The sequence below is a fragment of the Calypte anna genome, chromosome 12 (genome assembly GCF_003957555.1).
Source record: "Calypte anna isolate BGI_N300 chromosome 12, bCalAnn1_v1.p, whole genome shotgun sequence".
In the NCBI taxonomy this organism is placed as follows: domain Eukaryota; kingdom Metazoa; phylum Chordata; class Aves; order Apodiformes; family Trochilidae; genus Calypte; species Calypte anna.
Genome location: NC_044258.1, coordinates 20,433,110 through 20,452,848, shown reverse-complemented (window position 1 = coordinate 20,452,848; position 19,739 = coordinate 20,433,110). Strand labels below are relative to the sequence as shown.

The following is a 19,739-nucleotide window of genomic DNA, read 5'->3' as shown; positions in this document are numbered from 1 at the left end:
CCTGGGTGTTGGGGTTTTGTCTGCCATAATTCCTCACAACTGTGCAAATAAAATTACTATCCCTGAGTGTCACTAACAAGGCCTTGAAAGCTGTTATCCATAATCTCAGCAGCCTTATTTATTCTGATCTGTCCTGAGAAGCATCTGCTCTTCCTTAAGGGCAGGCAGCATCTAAGCTTAAGCAATATATGTTTCTACTGGTTGAAGAAGAGCCAACAGCACCATGGGCTGAGCTGTGCTCACTGCAAACATCCCCAGTGCAGGTGATGAGAGATGAGTGACTGTGCTGCAGGTTGCAGCTCCAGCAGGAAGAAGAAGACAGAGAAAACCACAGAGCAGCAAATGCCTGTTTGTGATGCTCTGGCACTGCTGCAGAAGAAACACCCCTAACCCAATACCCCCAACCCCACCAAACAGGGTAACAAGATATTTGAATTTTCCTTCCCTTCAATGGCATGCACAAAGCCAGGGGCTGCAGCAGCTCGGGGAGCCCCTGGATTCCTGCAGCAGGGATGGTTTGTACTGCACAAGGCAGCCAGCAGAACCCTGCAGTCTGCTCTCCCATTTGGTACCTTCCTGGAGGTGCTGGGGCTGCAGGTGTAGCTGGGCAGCACCACAGCTCCTCCTTCCTTCCACAGAAGATGTTAAATGACACAATCCAATCACTTTGCCTCTCAGAGGAACAGACAGATTAAAAACTTACACGTTTTTAAGAGATGTGCAAGGTACTTTTCTGTTCCCAGTTAATCCTAGGGACAGCAGAACAGATTACCTGTATTGACTTGGTGTCAGCTGCTGCAATTTGCAAATAGAAATATATTCCTTTAAAGACCCACAGTATCCTTTATTCATAAAGCTATCTTTCATAGAGTTCAAAGGTTGTTCACAGAGCCAAAAGATGTTTCTCTCAAGTGTGATATACGCTTTGACAACTGCAGACCTCCTTACGTGCTAGAAAGCCAGTGACCACATCTAGGAGCACTTACTGCCAATTATTCTTCATGTTGTTCCTCTAATTAATTTAGCCTGGCAACCTTTCTGTTTCCAGCCACAGTGTCCAACACTTTGCAGTAAGTCATATTGATGTAATGACAGTGCTGGGCCCTGCTCTAAAACCATTTCCCCAGGTCCATCCACTGGCCCATGAAAAGCAGAATTCGGGAGGGGAATTAAGTTTTCTCCCTTAGGCAGACTCAGAGAATCTTCTCCCAGGCTGTTCCAAGCATGGCTCCTAGCCACACTGATGCAAATCTTGGTCTGGTCATGTCACTGGCATATACTTTGCCTTGGAATACTTCAGATTTTGCACTTTTCTGGTCCTGTCTCTAAATCTTTGGTTTCCTTTACATGATTTCATTTGCATATTTGGAGCTGTCAACCAGACCCTTGCTAGATTAATTCTCTGATGCTTTTGCCTGTAATTCCACACACAATGAAATTCTGTACACAGTGAACCTGTTAACCTTGAAAAAGAAATCAGTAACCACCTGTGTGTCAGTAACAAACACAACTAGGGCAAAAGTCTGATTTTTTTTTTTCCTTTTTCCAGCAATTTCACCCCACTCACTTTACAGACAAGATAATGCATCACGGGTAAATCACAGCTGTCCTCTCCCATCCTACAAGCACCTTTAGGGGTCTCCTGCAGGGACCCCAAGCCATACCTAACACTGGAAGAGATGCTCTGGAAGCACAGGAGAACGTAATTAATTCCAGAAGACATCTTTACTTCTGCAGCAGAGAGGAAGGGAAGCTTTAAATCTACATAATTGCATGCCTTCTACTTAAAACTGAAAGCTAAATGGGAGAAAAATCCCTTAAAGAGACTCAGAGGGCCATGGCCAAGAGCTTTAAGCCAGTCCCTGACCATTGGAGCAGCAGAAACCGAGAGCAGTGATTTACAGCCAGGCAGCACCCCCACCCCTGGCTGGGTTGGTGAGCACCAGGCAGGTGACAGCCCAGGACTCAGCCCTCCAGCTGCAGGATCACGACCTCAGCCAGGGAAAGATTTCCTTACACAGATTTGCCATCACAAGCAACATTATTTATAGAGATTGCCTGCTTAAAAAAAAAAGAGGAAGAGGTGGAGATGCTCCCCTTGGGGGGAGATCAATTCATGACACAACTGCTTAGCTGAGCAAAGGACTCAACCAAGAAGCTTTCAATTCTAGACATTTCCAACCATTTCTGTTATAAGATGTGGCAGGAAAAATCCTGTATTCAAAGGCAGCTGCTAATACACCTGTGTACATTCATGCACTGAAGAGAAAAGCAGCTTAAGTACTAATGACATCCAAATTACATCTTTCCTGATCTTTCCTATCTTTAATGTTTATGATTCTTGGCTCTTCTTTAAGCAAAAGATGTCATTAGAGCTCAATCAATAGCATTCTGCTTTGTGAAAGGCTTCCTGAAGCTGACAGAACTGCACAGGTTTTGCTTTGAAACTTGCTTGAATTTGAAAATGAAAAAGAAAAAAAACCCCAAACACCAAAACAAACAGGAAAAGGATAACAAGAACGTGTTTCATTTTCATGGCAGGGAGGTGACTGAACTTCTCAGGCAAACCAAACAGCAAGGGCAGGAGCTGTACCAGGGGGGCTGAGCACAGTCCCAGGCTGCAGCAGCTCCCTGCTCCCTCCCCCTACAAGCCCCTGGTTTTTTGCTCACTTGTTTGGTTTTTAAAGCCTAGAACACCAAAAATTTCATTTCCATTTCCAAGTGCAATCTGAGAAAAGGGCCAAGGTGGCCTGGAAGATGTATTTGTTCAAGTCAAATGTATAAGTCAAACGAATTATTTTCCTGGACGTGGAAGTTCCAGGGGAAGAGAGAAGCAGAGAAAGGACAGAGTGAGGCTTGAGCAGGAGGTGGTGGTGCCTTTAGTGGGTTCTGGAGGGCTCCAGAAGGAGCACTGTAACTTGCTGGGCTGACTGCCCTGTAATTCCAGCTCTGGTGTTTGTTCTTGGAAAAAAAACTGAGGGGAAAAAAGTGCATCAGAGGAACCTTCAGTGGAACATCCTCATTCGCCACCTCCAGAGCGAGAACACTAATAAAATTTTGCAAAGCACTGGAAAGTGCTAATTGCTTTTTTAGTGCATCTCCCAGAGCAGTGGCATTACAGGGCAGCTGAGTGTGAAGAACCTGGAGAGGTGTGATACTGTCTGGGAGCTGCAGAGCTTTTCCAAAAGATGTTTATTTCAAGGAACAGCTTGGGTATGAGAGACTTTGGCTGCAGTGGTGTGATGCTGCTGCTCTGCCTTCCCTCCTGATGTTAATAAATAAAATTACTGGATTACAGCCATTGGATTCCTGGCTGTAGTGAATATTCTGTGCTGTCCCAAGAAGGAAGAACACAAAAAATGAGCTAGCTTAGGGAGTTGCCAAGAGGGAAAAACTACAACCTGGGAAAACCCAAGCCCAGACCCATCCTGACCAGGGGTTAACAGGAGACTGTCCTCATCCCTCCATTGGAGCTGACAGAAATAAGGAACAGCTTTGATACTCAGATGTCCAAAGAAAACTTGCCTCATCCCAAGCTCCAAACCAGAGGAGTCAGAGCTGAGCTGAGTTTGCAGCAAGGCAAACAGCATTACTCTGGGGATTTTGCTAAGCCAGGGCAGCAAGTTGGTGCCTGATGGTACCAGGGCTGGATCCTCAGGGATGGATCCTCAGGGATGGATCCTCAGGGCTGGATCCTCAGGGCTGTCACTCTCCCAGCTCCCAGGAACCCTGGGGTGTTTTAGGCTGGGTTGATTTCTGCAGGCACTGAGCAACTGCCCTGCCAAGCAGTCTGCAGGGAAAGCACAAATGCTCAGTACCTTGGGGATAAAAAAAACCCCAAGACACTCGGGTTCCTTTTTATCAGTCCCCATGTCTGAGTGCAAACCTGCACGTGGCATCTGCTGACATTGGAACAGCCAGATATGAAACAAGGCCTCCCAAGGAGCAGCAAAAGAAGGCTTGGCAAAAGAAAAGGCACACTCTGCAAAGATGAAGGCCCTTTCCTAACCTGAGTCCACATTACCCAGCAGTGATATACCAGCACTATAACCTTAATTAGCCAATAAAAGTTTTTAGACAATCTGTCTAGACTTTCTTCTGCAGGAATATAAAATTGGCTTTAAAAGACATATATAAAGAGCAATGAAAATCAATGAAAAGCTGTCAAAAAAAAAAGCTTCCTGCTGCTTCACATCTGCACCCTGCACTCTTCTCATAACACGATCATTGAAGTAAAGTCTCTCATTTTATAAGCAGAAAAGCTGCTATATTTGGGTTTACTGAACTGCAAGCTCACAGTCAGCTTACCCACTTGATGGTGTCAAACTTAACCTGAGAACACAGCCCCTAGAAATCTCTGATCAGCCCAGCTCAGTGTGGAACTTCATCCTGGGGAAGCCAAGGCATGAGAAATGATGCTCAGTGCCTTCCCCAGCCTGGCTGCCAGTCCTGGGGAGCTCCTGAACAAACAGAACCAGCGTGGGGACCAAAGGACAGCACAGGGGATACAGGCAAAGGAAAAGAACAAAGTGATTCAAGGAAATAAAATATCAGGCTGGAAAAGAAAAAAAATACAGAATCAAGATAAACCAAGGCTTAGTTAAAGATCAGACATCAGGATTAGTGAAATTAAGGGGAGAAACAAAATGCAGCCAAGGAATTGAAGCCAAAGCATCAAAGACAAGCTGGGGCTAAGCTTCAGCAGAACATCTCATTTTCCAGCCAGCTCTGGGCAGTGGCTCTCTGTCACACTGGGGTGAGGTGCTGCCACTCATCCTGAGCAGGCAGAACCCACTGCAGCACCCAGTGCCAGCACAGCACCCAGTTCACGTTCCAGGTGAACACAGGATGGCAGAACAGGTTAGGATGGAAAAGAACTTTAGGATCATCAGGTCCAACCCTTCTACATGCTTGAGTTGCATTTCTGTTATACAAAGTTTAAATCTGTTCCACCTCTATGCTTGAACAATGAAATGCACGTTAAGTCTTCTCCTGATTATAGAATACCTGAATAATTTGCTTTTTTTTACCATCTTTTTCTCATCAACAGGCCACACATGATGTGAGTGGTGGAATCACCCTGGTTTGCACAGGGTGATTTGGTGCTGGCCCATGGGGTTCCACGTGTCCTGACACAGGACTGGCCAGGGCACCAGCCTGGAAAGGGAGATTTTCAGCAGCAGGATTTTGTTTAAATAATGACCATTGGTAAGACGTTGAAATAATGCCTGTGATGTCTCTTGGAAGAGCAAGAGAGATGGTCTCCTGATTCCTTCCAGATTTAAAACATACCAATGTTGAAACACCAAAGGGAAGGGAACCTGAGCAGCCTGGGCTATAAACTCTGTATATTTATCTCCCCCCCAGCCTGGCTGTATGAGCACACCACTGAAAATGCCATATTGCAGTTCAGATTTCCAGCTCACATATCCTGTTGAATCCACCAGCCTGGATGGGCTGGGTATTTCCAGCACAGCCTTGATAAATAACTTTCCTCAGAATGTGTAAGAAAAGAGGATAAACACCATTGATCATCATTTCCTACCTGCTGGGATGTTGCAAAACGGGTACACGTATCTGGTTAGAGTGACTTTCTCCTCTCATTGATCTTTTTTTTTTCTCCACTAGGAAGCTGGGATGAAGAAGGCTCAGGGAGGATGGGAGGCAGGCCAGGGAATGTTTTTGGCATTCCCTGAGGACTGCAAGCAGAGCATGAAAGTCATCTTCCAAGAGTGTGAAGGGTTGGGGACGTTTTTCATCCTCTGTTGTCTGAGGCAGGATAAGGAATGAAGAAGGTAAGGAAGGGTAAGAGGCATTTTAGAATTATTTATGTGCTGCTACTCCCCCATGGCTCTGAAAGCTGTTCCTGGCATTAGCACCAAGTGAAAAGGGGCTGTGAAGTACGGGAGGTACAAGAGAAGGCAATATTTTGTATTTCCTCCTGGGATGGAAGATTTCAGTGCCAGAGACTGGAATAACTCGCTGCATTTGATTATATATTACCCTTCAGATGGAGGGATGCTTTTAGAGCTGGTCCCAAGCGAGGTTCCAACAAATTCATCCAACTTTGCAGAACAGACACATCCCATGGGAAAAATCCCAGTGTAACCACAATATTTCTGTTTTCCGCAGGGAAAGGCAAAATTACATCGGGGGCTTCCTCTGCAGAAGGATTTTATGAAATTCCTTCAGGAAAACCGAGAAGAGGCTTCACACCACACACCGGAATAGGCACCGTGGGCGGAGGCGAAACCGGAGCCGGGATGCTCAACCCCCGCTGCTCCCCCGCGGGGGCTGGAGGCAGGAAAACAGCACCGGGAGGAGCAGAGGAGAGCAGATGGAATCGTCTGGGAAGTCAGGTTTCACAATACTCACCCACCCCCCCCCAGCAGGAAAAAAAAACAACCCAAAAAAACCCCCACAGTGGAAAGAATTTCCTTCTTCTCTTCCCCAAATTGGAAGTTTCCACAATCAGAGTCAGTTCCATTTCTGAACTCATGAATTTTATTTCTGGAGATGTGAGATTCCAGCCCCCTCTCGATGACAAGTCTGCCTTCCCCCTTCTCCCCTCCACGCCTCTCCAAAGCATCAGCTTCTGCACTTCACCAGGACCTTCTCCTCCTGTTTTTAATGCACACTAACAGACTTTTTTTTCCTTCCACCACAATTTTTTAGCAAATTCCAACTCTCCCCAGCAGAAAATGGATGCAGAACACATTAGAATGCTCTTGCTTCTCCAGCTCTACTCTGCTGTCTTTACCCTGAGGAATGTATCACACTTCAGATGCAGAAAACCCTCCAAAGAACAAATGGAAAAAGCCTGGATTGGGATGAATAACTTACTGAATCTGCATCACACCAGCTTCTCCCTTCTGCACCATGGGCCTTGAGCACTGCAAAAGGCCAGGGTGTCCCCAGGGCTGTGCAGCCTCACTGGTCAAAACAAAGCTTCAGCCCCAGCTTTCTCTGCTTTGAATTAACAAGGACTCTTCCCCAGTCACTCGTTTCCAGCTGCCCCCCCAGTGCATTCCCCATGCCCACCAGAGCCATGGTTTGTGAAACTGGGGTAACACTTTCAAAGGATGCTGGCAGGTATTGGTTTAGGTACCAGAACTGTCCTCTGCAATTTTATTCTCTCCTTGAAATGCAAGCTCAAAACCTTCAATCACTGCCACAAGCAGGCAGACAGGTAAGTGCCAAGACACCAACCATGGGAGATCTCTCCAGGGGATGGGGTGCAAGTCCCTGCGCACACCAGGCCGCAGCTGCCCTCAGATTTCAGAGGAGCAGACACAAAGGTAATGACACTGTCATATCTTTACCTCCTTCCTTCTCTCCCCAATCTCTGTTTTGTTGATTTTTTTTCAGTCTGCTGGAGAAGGAGGGATTCTCAGCCCCCTGCTAGCTTGATCCCAGCATGACATGGCTCCTGGAGCAGAGGGGCTGGGGATGCTGCAGCCCCACAACCTGCCTCAGTAAGAGCCCTGCCAGCCCAGACCAGGTACATATCCTCACACGATGACAAAACTATGAAAATACATCTAGCACATGCCCATCAAGCACTGGGTTTATTATTTTTGGTTGATTCAAATTCTTGAATGAGAGGTTTATGCTTGGTGCCTACACTCCCTGTGCAGCCAACCAGGAGAGCTGGTCAAAAGGGCAGCTCTGGGACCATCACTCTTACTTAGCAGAGCCAAGAAATCTGGGACATCTCCTCTGTCCCAGGCAGGGAAAAGCCCTGCTAGAGAGATGGAGACTGTGCTCACAGTGCTCTGATAACCTCCAAGTACCCACAGGTGCCCAGAGCAATGCTCAGCACCTAAGCCAGGCACCTAATGAGTTTTACCTGAGATCCCAGGAAAGCCAGGAGGCAAATCCTCACCTCCAGGACATCACCCCTTCATTCCTCTAAATGCTTCTCAACCTTTATTCCCAACAGCCACAGCAGCCCAGACCATGCACAGGCACAGTCTGAGTCTGCAGGGACTTTGCTTTTGCTTTTCCCCCATCAGCAGTGTAATACCCAACACCCAATGCAACCCAAATCACCCCGAGGTGATCACCTGGGCATCACCGACTGGAGCAGCTACAAGTAACAGAAAATCCTGTTAAACCCTCCAGGCTGCAGCACACAAGTTGGTACGACTTCAGAAAGTCGTTTTTCTTTACTTTTTTCCTGAACTGACACAACATTGGTTATCTGACAACACACAGGAAGGAAAATAATCATTTTGGTAACATAGTTATTGAGCACAACATCACTGTGCACCAAAAGGGACAGTGCATGATTATCAGAGAAAAATGCAATGAAAAAGAGAAACCCCTTGAAGTGCTCAGCTACAAATGACATGATTTCATTAGTGGTTTGCACATTCATTTTTGTTACATTTGATCCTGAGAACACGTTTGCCAGTAAATGAACAAAGGCCATTCCCATCAGAAAGTATCATCCTTTCACAGCAGCAAAGGCAAGGGAGCAGCATCCCCCCAGACCTCCATCCCTCCCTGCTGTCCCTCACCCCCAGAAACCCCCCCAGGGGAGGGGCTGCAGGACCAGTACAGCACTGGGAAAGCTCCACAAGCCTCCAGCCATGCTCTGCACCCCCAAACTCCACACAGGCACTGGGGGCTGTGACCTTCCCCAGCATTTCTGGTCCCCAGGACAGGTGCTCCAGGCACACTGGTTCACTTGGGAATCAGAGGGCATAAATTCTGGATGATGGGTGATGGGTGATCTCCCCCCTTGCCAGGATGTTGTGCAAAGCCTCCCTAATTAATGGCAAGCATTTGGTATTTATTAACTCAGCCAATGCAGCCCTTGCCCACCACAGTGCATCACCCTGACATCCCTGGCTGCTTTAACCTTCCCTCTTCATTCTGGGCTTCTTTTAACCTTGGACCACGTTGTAAAGCGACCGCTCCTTGTAATGAGCATTTTAAACCCATTCAGTTGGGCTTTAATGGATCAAGGAAAAAGCAAAAAAGAGAGATGTTTCATTAATTCTGGTTGTAAGACAAAAGAAGATCAGGCTTTTCTACTCAGCAATAGGAGTGAGTACTCTGCTTGAGCTATGGAGACAGAACAATCTCCCTTCTCCAAACCAGACAGTTGTACAGCTCCCTCCTAGCAGTGACTGAACTCCCTCATCTTCTCCTGCACTAATTTGTGCTAATGCAATTCCCAGCAGACAGCATAAAAATCAAGTTCTGTTACAAAACTGCAGATTCAGGCTCAGAGCAGGCACTGAGCAGACCTCCAGGAGCCTCCAGAAGGGCTGTGTGAATCACTGGGGGATGAGACAGCAGCTCCTGCCTTTCACCAGTGTCAGCTTCCAGAGCTGATCAGAACTGAATCAGAGCAGCAAATTGTCACACACCACGTGGAGGGATTCACAGAAAGTATCAGGAGATGATCACCAAAAATCCCCATCAGAAGACCTAGATCTTATTAGGACCAGGTAGAAAACAAACAACATGGAAAAGCTGGCACATTTTGGTGGCTACAGAGGTTCCAGAGAGCCTTTGCTACCAACCACAAGGTATTTGCTGTAGGAGGTGTCTAATTTTATGTATCCAGTCTGTAAAGGAAGCAATGGAGCAGGAGATGCTGGTGGTTAATGCAGAGGTTTTCCAGCATGCCAGGGAAAGGACTCATCTCATCTGGGTGCTGCTGACACCTCTCAGAGGGAAGGGGGATGTGTCTCACATCATCATCTGTGGGCACAGACCCTTTGTGGGAGCAAATGGAAAGCTGGGAAAAACAAGATTAAAAGGAAATTCAAGTTTAAATGGGGGGATAGAAAAGAAGCACTGCTCAGTATCACTGCTGGGAAAGAAAACTGGTAAAGGTAAAGAAGGGTTTGGAGTTTCAGGGGTCCCCTGGCTGCCCTGCCAAGGACTGGTCTGGCCCCTGGCTGGCCCAGCTGCAGACAGATGTTCTCAGCATCACGGAGCAGATGGCTGCACAGCACCCCGGGAGCACTGAGGCAGAAGACTTACACAAATGAATGTCTCAGAAAAAGTCTTCAGCAAAAGAAAGGAGAAAAGAAGATAAAGAGGCTGTCGCAAGCCTTGTGATGCCTGTGCTGAAGTGGATTAAAGTTTATTTGGCTTTTTTGTTCTGTCAGGGTGTTGACAGCCTCTTAACAAACATGCCAACACGACTGGAAGTCTACAGAGGAAACTGCAGTGTCCAGAACCAGACCAGCACACTGGCACAAGAGATTGAAGCCCTTTTTATTCCTCCTCCCCCCTCCCATCTTTAGTGCACAGAGAAAGACAACAGGCATTTCCAGAGTTTTTCTTCTCCAGTCCTTCCAAAAGGTTGAGAACCCCATCACCTAAACTAATCCTGCAGAGTAAGATCCTCTGACGTGCTGCTCTGCACCACCCAACAGCTCTGGTTTGTGCAAACAAGCTGCTTGTGCTCAGAGTCAGCCTCCTCAGCTGGAAAACTCCTTTGTGGGAGGGAGCTGGAGCAGGGAGCTGTGGAAGAGCAGAGGGAAGAGGGAAAGGCATCTGATGTTGGGGTCTGAGGAGCTGAGTGTCCCCTTCCCTCCCCTGCCCATGGAGAACACCAAAGTCCCCAGCAGGCAGAGCACCCATCTGTGAAAATGGGCCCTTTGTGGAGAGATGATGAATAAAAGCACACCAGATCCTTCATGGATCTGTTAGGAGGCACTCAAGTGGTCCTTTGCTAACAACTTCAATATATATATTTCTTACAGATAGCAATTAACCTTCTGGTACAGATTAATCTTTAAAAAAAAAATCAAAGATGAATTAATCTTTGAAATTCAAGTATTCAGTCGTTTCATTAATAAACTGAAATTGTCCCTTAGATTTTCCATAATTAGGCCATTCCCCTAATTTATTAATCCCACAGACTGCAGAGCATGTTTCAAATCTTCATCTCCTGCCACAATGACATATTCAAACTCACTTGAAGTGCTCACAATAAAAGTCACTTTGTGAAGAGTTATTAACTCAAAGGATCAAGCAAAGTCTTTATATACTAAAGCATGTTTGAAAACTAAGCAAGCATAGCACTTTCTACTCATCCTCACAGTTCCTAAGATCTTGGCTGCATCAGAAACAAGTTCAGATTAAACATGGAATTTAGGATAATTAGCTGCTACAGATTCAAGGCCAAAGATAATAAACAGCCTGGTACCTACAGACTGAATCTTCTTTTCTGCCAAAATAACCTGCTGATGAGAGACGAGGCAATGACCTGAGAGCTCATCACGGGTGTTTATTGCCCATGGGTCTCAGACTGGGACTGATTTCCTCTGCTCCAGGGTTGTTCCTGCTCCTGGCAGATGGTCCTGGTCCTAAAGGCCATGGGGGAGAACCCTCCCAGCCCCTTCTCTGCCACCTCTCCCAGTGCTGCTCTGCTGCTGGCTGTGGGGGTGCTGGGGGATGGGGTTGACACCAGCCCTGAGATCCCAGCAGCCAGCAAAGCTGGAAACTGGGAAACTGGGAACCTGCAGCCACATCATGGCACAGCCTAGGCAGGACTGAGAGAGACCCTTCAGGGCAGGGATGGATGGGATGGGGAGGGAGGGGGGGGGGAGGATGGGGAAAGAGAGGGTGGGGAAAGGGAAGGGAGGGGAAGGAAAGGGTGGGAAAGGAAAAGGAAGGGTGGGAGGAGCTCCAGGGACTCAATAAAACCCCTTTCCAGCCCAAACAGGCTGCCTGTTGGAAAGAAAGTTTATGCATCACCCCTGGTAGTGTCTTCCCCTTGGGACCTCTGTCTCCCTGAAGGATATTCTTCTGGTCTTGTGCTTTGTTTTTTTGTTTTGTTTTTTATGAAGGACATTGAGTTATGTGTTGACTACACGAACATCTCCCATCATTAATTTGGTTCCACAGAAGGTCTAATAAAACAATACAGTATTATCCAGCTAGAGTTTGCCCTTGGCAGAGAGAAGACATTTCTGGTCTGATTTTGCAACAGTGGGTATTTTGCAAATAAAGTCAATTTTAAATTATAATGAACACTGGCATTTGTCACTTCCTGCATTATTAAATCCTGAGCCATTTTCTTTAATACCACATAAATATGCATTTGAATGAGCAGCCAAATTCATGCAAATACAGCAATACACCTCCTGTGATACCGCCCCAGAGAAACCATTCCAGACTCCCCTCTCCCAAGCCCTTCTCTTTGAGCTCCTCTCCCTCCCTCCCTCCCTCAGCACCCATCAGCTCCATCCCCAGGGTGGGGGCTCCTGGGGACCCAGCCCACCCCCACCTTGCAAAACCATCAGGGGTGGAATCTGTTCTGTGACACCAGAGGAGATGGAACCCTCAGGAGCTGCTCAGGAGGAAGGGGGGAGCCATCCCCTCCCTCCCTGGGGGGGTCAGCCTGGGAGCTGTGCATTGCCTTGGGCTTCACCTCTGCTCCTTGGGGTGCCACCTAAAGCCCCCCCATGTCCTGGCATCCTTGGGGGACTTCAGAACTGTTCACCCTCCAGAGTAAGGAGGCAGGAGAAGGGGATGAGCACAGTGCCAGGACAGCCACACCTTTCAGCCAGGTCTGCTCTGGGTTTTGTACCAGAACAGGAAAACAAACCCTTAAATGAGAGATTTCTGTCAACAACATTCTCACAGTTCAACCTGACACCACCAGCCTGACCCAGCCTGAGACACAGCCTCTCCCTGTCCTCTTGGAACACCTTGCACTGACAGGGACATCACCCCGCACAGGTTGCCCTTACTGGGACACCAGTAAATGACATCAGTAAATGACACCAGCAGTGAGAACAAGGCGATGGGTGACCCCAGGTCTGATGTGCCTCACACCCCATCCCTGGGTTTGCTGCCCCCAGCTCCCAGGCCAGTAATCCCTGAGCCTTTGAGGGAAAGATGATGAATTTTCTGACGGGAATTGGTCAGAGGGAATGCTAAAGGAAAGCAATCCAAGTCAGACAGCAATCTGAAAGGTGAACAGCAGCAGCGTGACACGAGTCAATGTCCAGCAAGGAGCAGCCTTCACAGAGTGTCTAGCTGTGGAGAGATAAAAGCTCAGCAGTTTAAAATCTGTCTCCTGCCCATGTCAACACAACACAGTGCTGTCCAGTGGAGTAGCAGGAGCTCGATAAGACTCGAGGTTTTCTATTTTTGACAGAAATTACTGAAAACCACTCAGGTTTCAAACTCCCTGAAACTCCGTAAGCAACTGAGGAAAGAGAGGATCTAGGAGCCATCACAGAGGCACTGCAAAGAACTGGAGCATCTTTAGAATCAAATATATATTCTAGAAAAAGAATATAACATTTGGTACAAAACAACATTCATCACTGCTACAGCGTTTGCTGGAGGGAGGACGGGTGTTGCCTACCTGCCTCTCTGGAAATTTGCATGAAGGACTCGACTCCTTTTTCTCCATAATTCCCTTCAGATGCCACAGTGGACACATAATTCCATCCCAAAGCTTTCACAATGTCCACCATTGCTTGTGCTTGGAAGGAATCTGGAGGAACCACCCGTGAGAAGAAATCATAGCGCCTGTCATCGCTCAACTCTGGTGCAGTTGAGGCATAACTGATTTGTGGGATCTGTAGAAAAAAATAATTTCTGATAAATATACATATTCATACACTCATTGCACTTCTTGCAGCAGTGAGCCAAAGCAGTCAGCTTCAGCTGAGCCTCAGCTTGTCTTCAGTGCATCCATCTCCAGTTCTCCACCACATTCCTTTACCACAGAAAAGTCAAAGAACAAAACTCATTGACTGACACCCCCCACCAAAAAAAAAGTCATTAATCAATTGAAATCAATTGTATACCTGCACATTCATGATTTCTTCTTTTCAGGAAGCCTTAACCAAGTACAACACACAAACCATTTCCTTCACTATGTCCCATTTAATGGTGCTGTGGTTTTCTAAGTACCAAGCAGCCAAGTTGAACTCTATACCTGGCACTGCTGGCAGGACCCTCCATCAGTTTCTGGAGGATGAAGAAGTGCTTAAGCACTAAACTGGGAGTTAAGGTTTTGGTGGTTTTGGTGTTTTGTTTTGTTTTGTGTTTTTTTTTGTTGGTTTTTTTGTTTGTTTGTTGGTTGGTTTTTTTTTAATGAAGTTTATTTTTGGTTGTGGCTGATGAAGAGCAGTTGTGAGGGCTGCTGAGCAGGGACATCTCTGTCCCACAAAGACAACTTGCTCCTGAATCAGCTCTGCCCTAAACCTCTACCTGCCCATGACAACCCAGCTCGGACTTTTCCTTCTCCCAGCAGTGTGAAGGAGCCTGACCAACACTTCTTATATCAGAGAGACCAAAATACTGCTCAGGGCTCTTTTCTCCTTGATCACAGAGGTCCCTAAGCACTTCTCAAGCTGACAGCACCTTAATCCCCAAACACATTATGCAATTGTTTGAGTAACAGTCTAGGACTGCTCCTTAAATTAAGGCACCTGCCATATTTCTCACTTGAGATGCCAAGGAAGGAAGAGGACGATTTGCAATGTACACAAACATGCTCATGTATAATGATTTGGGACTTGCAGCCTGCAGACAGGTCAGCGTTTCACACCTCAATACAAGCAGCTCTTGCATTCTCATATTCTGTCTCAGTGCAATGTTCCTACAAGTATTTATTAGCTCTCTTGCCTTCTCAGAAGAGCAAACACTCTATTTCCCTGGGCTCTATCCTGCCCAGGGCTGGATGCCTTCAGTTGCCCCAGAGGTCAGGAGCAGCACCTCCCCAGGACACACACCCTGCATTTACCCCTGGCTGAAAGGAGATCAGCAAAGCAGAATTGCTGCTGAAGACTCAGCAGAGAAGTGAATTTATCCAAGCCATCCATAATGATTAAATACCCAACACTTGCTGAGGCTCATTGCTGTCAAGGTACAATCTATCAATTTACAACCAGCCATAACCAACAGGTCCCTTGCAGGGGGAGCTGGAGTCTGGGCCCCAGCTCTGACTTGCTCTGAATTATTAAACCTGAATGAACCCTTCAGAGGGTGCTCGGGCTGTCACTGTGGATGTTGGAGAACTGAAAGGCCCATCACTTGGCATGGTCTTTCCTTGGCATGCATCATCTCAGTCCTCTGCAGGTCTGCTGGCTTGGCAAGCAGGGAGATGGCTAATCAGGCTGAAAGCTGGGATGCTTTAGGTTCTTAATGCAAGGCAGCAGCCGTCTACACAGCCTTGCCAGGTTTATTTTAGATCTGTGGGCTCTGGACAGCACGTTGCCACAAGACCTTCCAGTGCTCCAGTCACAGAAAATTAAAAACAGTTAAAATTGAGGCTGGTGGGGAGGACACAGCATGGTGCTGAGCACCAGTACATGATTTAATGGCTCAGTACTTTGCCTGGGGGGCAGCAAAGCTCAGGGACCACTCTCAAGGACAAATGGATCAATTATGCCAACTTATCAGCACTCCTTATTTTTAATCTACCTTAGGGATGGCTTCCCCCTAACACCAAGCACTGTGGTTGCACAGAAAATGCCAGGCACCCTGGCCAACAAAAATAATTGAAATTCTTCATTTGTCTGTGCCCGTAATTGCTGCTGTAATAAGGGATGGGTGATGGTTTAGGAGTGCTCTCTAATCATTTGTACAAAGCTGTTAACAGGGCTTGCTCAGATGCTTATCAGCTCCTCTCATCTCTTCCTGGGGTGTTCTATTCAGTGGAACAGCTCCTCAGGCTGACTTTATGGGTGCTCTTTACCTGTTAGGGATCAGCCAAGCACCAGGGACACAACCCTGACACAGAGCTAGATACTGAGATAGCCAGGGCATGGGGTTTTAATGCTAAATAAAAGAAGGTCCAAGTCTGGCCCAGGCTGGAGCCATGGGAAGGACTCTGGGGTGGCAGGAACCTGTCCTGAAGGTCCTCTCTGTGCTTCCAGGACCATGGCAAACATCCCACCTGGGACTTCAACCTGTCCTGGCCTGGCTGATGTCTGATTGCAGGATGAGTGAGTGATTAATGCTGGGAGCGTTACATTAGTCAGTGATTAATTAATGTTAATTTATTCTTAAGATTGGACATTATTCTTCATTTGTTTCATTTTCTTCTGCTAATGAAAAGCTCCCTCTGGAGCAGACTTGCTTGGCTTGCTGGAGGAGCAGGGCTGGAGCAGCTGCACCAAAAGCCACAGCAGAGAAGGCAGCCAGGACTGACACCTCTCCCTGAGGGGCTCCTAAGTCACTCTTTACAACACCAAACGTCTTCCAACACCTGTCTGAAAACCAGATGTAACCCAAACTTGCTCCAGTTCTTCATTTCAGACTGATTTGTCAGCCTTTCCCATCCTCTACCCTGCTCCTGCCCCTTCCCCCCACGCCAGACAGAGAGCAGCAAGCTGCTTGCTCACAGCCACATTTCCCAGCTGGGGACCCCCAGGAGCCCCAGGGGACAAACCTGATGTCCCTGAAGCTGAGATAACTTCCAGGAGCTCCGGGCTGGCTGCTCAGCCCCAGCACCCCTGCCTGGCTCTGCCTGCACACCCACTGCACTGCCAAGCACCTCGTAAATTAGGAGAACCATACAAATCATTATTGCCACTATGCTGCTTCATATGTCATTGAATGGGGCTGCAGCTCCTCGGTAACTTATTAAAAGATTAATAAAATGGTGCCCCTGAACCCAACTCGCCAAGTGACAGTAGTCAGAAAACCTCAGAAAAGGCAATTTCCCAAAGGTCCATGAGCAATTAAGATAATGGATGAACATACCTGTTGAGATATTAATGAGCTCCCACCAGGGTAATATTAAGTTCACAGTTTGCTGCATTTTTACTTTCAACTTCCTATTAAGTTTTATTGATACGATTGCCTGGAAAAAAAGAAAAAAAAAAAAAAAAAGTGCCCTATTTTGATAAAGCCTCTGAACTCCTGGTGTCTGGCAGCTCAGCATCGGTCGACACAAGTTTTAAAACCCTGCCAATAACTTCACTTCACAAAAAATAAGGTGCCTGAAGACTTTTCACTTGGCTGCAAAACTCTTTGGTGTGAGCTGATGGATAACTAACAACCTCAACTCTCTTCAGGTCTTGGATTTTATTCATGTAGAAATTTATCATGTCAGGATTTAACCATCAGCTGGTACCACTGCCCTTTCTTCACCATTTACATCTCAAATTGTACAACAAACAGCTCCAGCATCCTGAGAACTGCATTTAATTCTTTTCATTGCCTGGAATTAAAATGATTTGAAGTTCCTAACCAGCTGTTTTCTCTGGGCAGAACTCCTCTACGCTCCTTTCCTTTTCAACACTTTGCTCTGAACAGGAAGAAAATGTTACCTGGGACACAAAACGTGATCAGATTATGACTCAGAGCTTGCAAAGATAAAAAGAATGACTCTTCCTGCTGCTTTCCACTTGGCTGGAGGGGGAATTCTCCTTCCCTCCAGTTCTCAGGAGCTGACAGCTCTGGGCTGGTGCAGTGGCCTCAGGTCCCTGCTCTGCACCCAGACACCCACAGGGGTTCCAGCTCCCAGGGGTTCCATCCCTGCCTCTTCTGCTCCTCCTCCCCAGCCCTGATGAAAATAAAACACTGCTAAACCCCCAGCTTTGGGGAGATTTTCTGGAGGTGTCAATCTAGCAGCATGTGCCCTATTTCTGTCCTGAAAGGTGCATTCAAAAACAAATATTACAGCAATTCTTGCTCAACGGCTCTTAAGAGACTGGGGAATAATATTCCCAACAGTGGGTAATGATGAGAGCAAATCCTTCTAAAGTGCTTTGATAATCCCTCCTTATTATGTTTTATGATGAAATTTCAGAAGTAGAGCATTTAAAGTTCGTTTGGTTTGGGGGTTTATATATATATATATATATATACACACACACTCAGGAACCAAATGCTGACAATAAGAAGACAAAGCAACAAAATTAAGAAAAAACCATTCACACGTAAATCAATTTTAAGAGCAAGAAACTGTATTTCTGTACATCTCTGCTGTGGCCTGTAAGGTGTTTGCACACAGCAGACCTGTTGCTAATTCTGCAGTGAGCAGCAGCACAGCCACAGAGGGGCATTTGCTTAACAAACATTTCAAACCCATCCATCTCTTTCCAGTTCCCCTCCATCTCTCTCACTCTGCTCACCAACTGCTAAAGCTGCCAGTGTTCAGTCCAGGTCCTGTTTGCTCCCATCTCCCCCTCTCTGCTGTTAGCACAGAGTGAATTCCTAATGATGTATTAGAGAGGAACACGGTCACCTCCAAGGGAATTAGAGAGATATTTCATAAGGTACAGAGATACAAATAGAAACAACATCAAATACAAATGAGTGGCTGAGCCCGGAGGAGAAGTGTATTTAATAAAACAGAAATATCTTCAAGAGCAAGAAATGAATCACTAAGAAATGAACCCAATCTATGGCTCATGTACAGGACTGTTGCCACATTGTCCCTTCCCACCAAACCTCCTGGTGCTGTGTGAGCTCCACCTGACACTGCTCATCCCGTGATTCCAGCTGATACTGAAAGGCTTTTCCCTGAACCTCACCCTGGAGACCACAGGGACCACTAACATGACAATGGAGTAAATCCCACTTTCCAAGGAATTTTAACAGAGTCATTTTCAAAGTGGTCCCCACCTGCAGCTGAGCCCCTGTGCCAGAGCTCCCAAGCATTCCTGTGAATTCCATACTGATTCCATACGGATGGAGAGCTGTAGGAGTTCTTGGCAAATCATCAATGAAAAACTGGATGGGGTCAGTGCTGTGCAGACCCCTCAGCAGCAAAGAATTCCAGAGTGAGAGGAGAATACAGCACTGTCAGGAAGGGTAATGGCCAACGAAAACGTGGGGAACTAGAGGGAGAAGTTGTCTGTAATTCCATTTCACTGAACTGTCTTGTGAGCAGCAGAGGCTGCAGCTCCAAGAGATAATGACTAAAGATGAGACTGGAATGAAGAGGAAGGGCAGCCCCATCACAGCCCTGACTGTAACTGAGGGGTGCAGTAACAGAGGGGCTGCACCACTGCACTGGGGTCCCAGAGCACAGAGCCAGGGACTGCAGCAGGCAATGCTTCTGCTTAACAAAGACCTTCTAAAATTCACAACTCCTTGATTACCAGTATTAAAATGGATGCAATCCCTTACTGAAACAAACACTTCCACTGCTGCTTTGGTTCTCCCAGATAGCTGGCCTTCTAATTGAATGTTATGGGGTGGGGGGGTTAAATTTTTTTCAGACCTGGAGAGAGCATATTAAAGAGCCCCTTTCCAGACACATAAATCAACTTTCTTCCCTACCATAACTTCATAGCACTCGAGTGGAAAGACATCCTGCATAATGCTGGCAAGCTGGGAGTGTTTTCCATATTTACAAGGTCTCTCCTGCTTCCTTTACCAGAATAAGAAAGTATTTGTATGAATTAGAGAAGAAAAAATAATTGTAGCAATTAAGGGGACAATAATTACAGCAATTAGTACTGTCCACACAGCTCATGGGAGCAATTTATCAACTTGCACAGAAAGCAGGAAGAAAACATAGTATAAAGACACAGTGAAATGAGACATCTCTATATTTCATCTTGGTGACCCATGCCTAGAACTAGGTCTGCTGGTGACAACACTGAGCTTATAGCACAGCTTGGGCTTTTATAGCTGCAAAACAGGAGTGGCCTCTTAGCTTTGAAAGGCTAAAAGAACCTTGGATCAATGACCATTGTCCATTTGGACTTCCATGAGTCTAACCTGGGCACTGGGATGCTCGGGCACAGGATGCAGACACCTGGGTCTCACTGCTCCATGGGACTAAG

At 46.7% G+C, this 19,739-nt stretch overlaps 1 protein-coding gene across 1 annotated transcript in view; it reads right to left on the bottom strand.

Moving 5' to 3' along the window:
- Positions 1–19,739, bottom strand: part of GRM7 (glutamate metabotropic receptor 7) — a 181,044-nt gene that overhangs the window by 93,459 nt on the left and 67,846 nt on the right. The window contains 1 exon segment of the mRNA XM_008501358.2: positions 13,349–13,565. Within this exon segment, the coding sequence (XP_008499580.2) occupies positions 13,349–13,565 (217 nt within the window).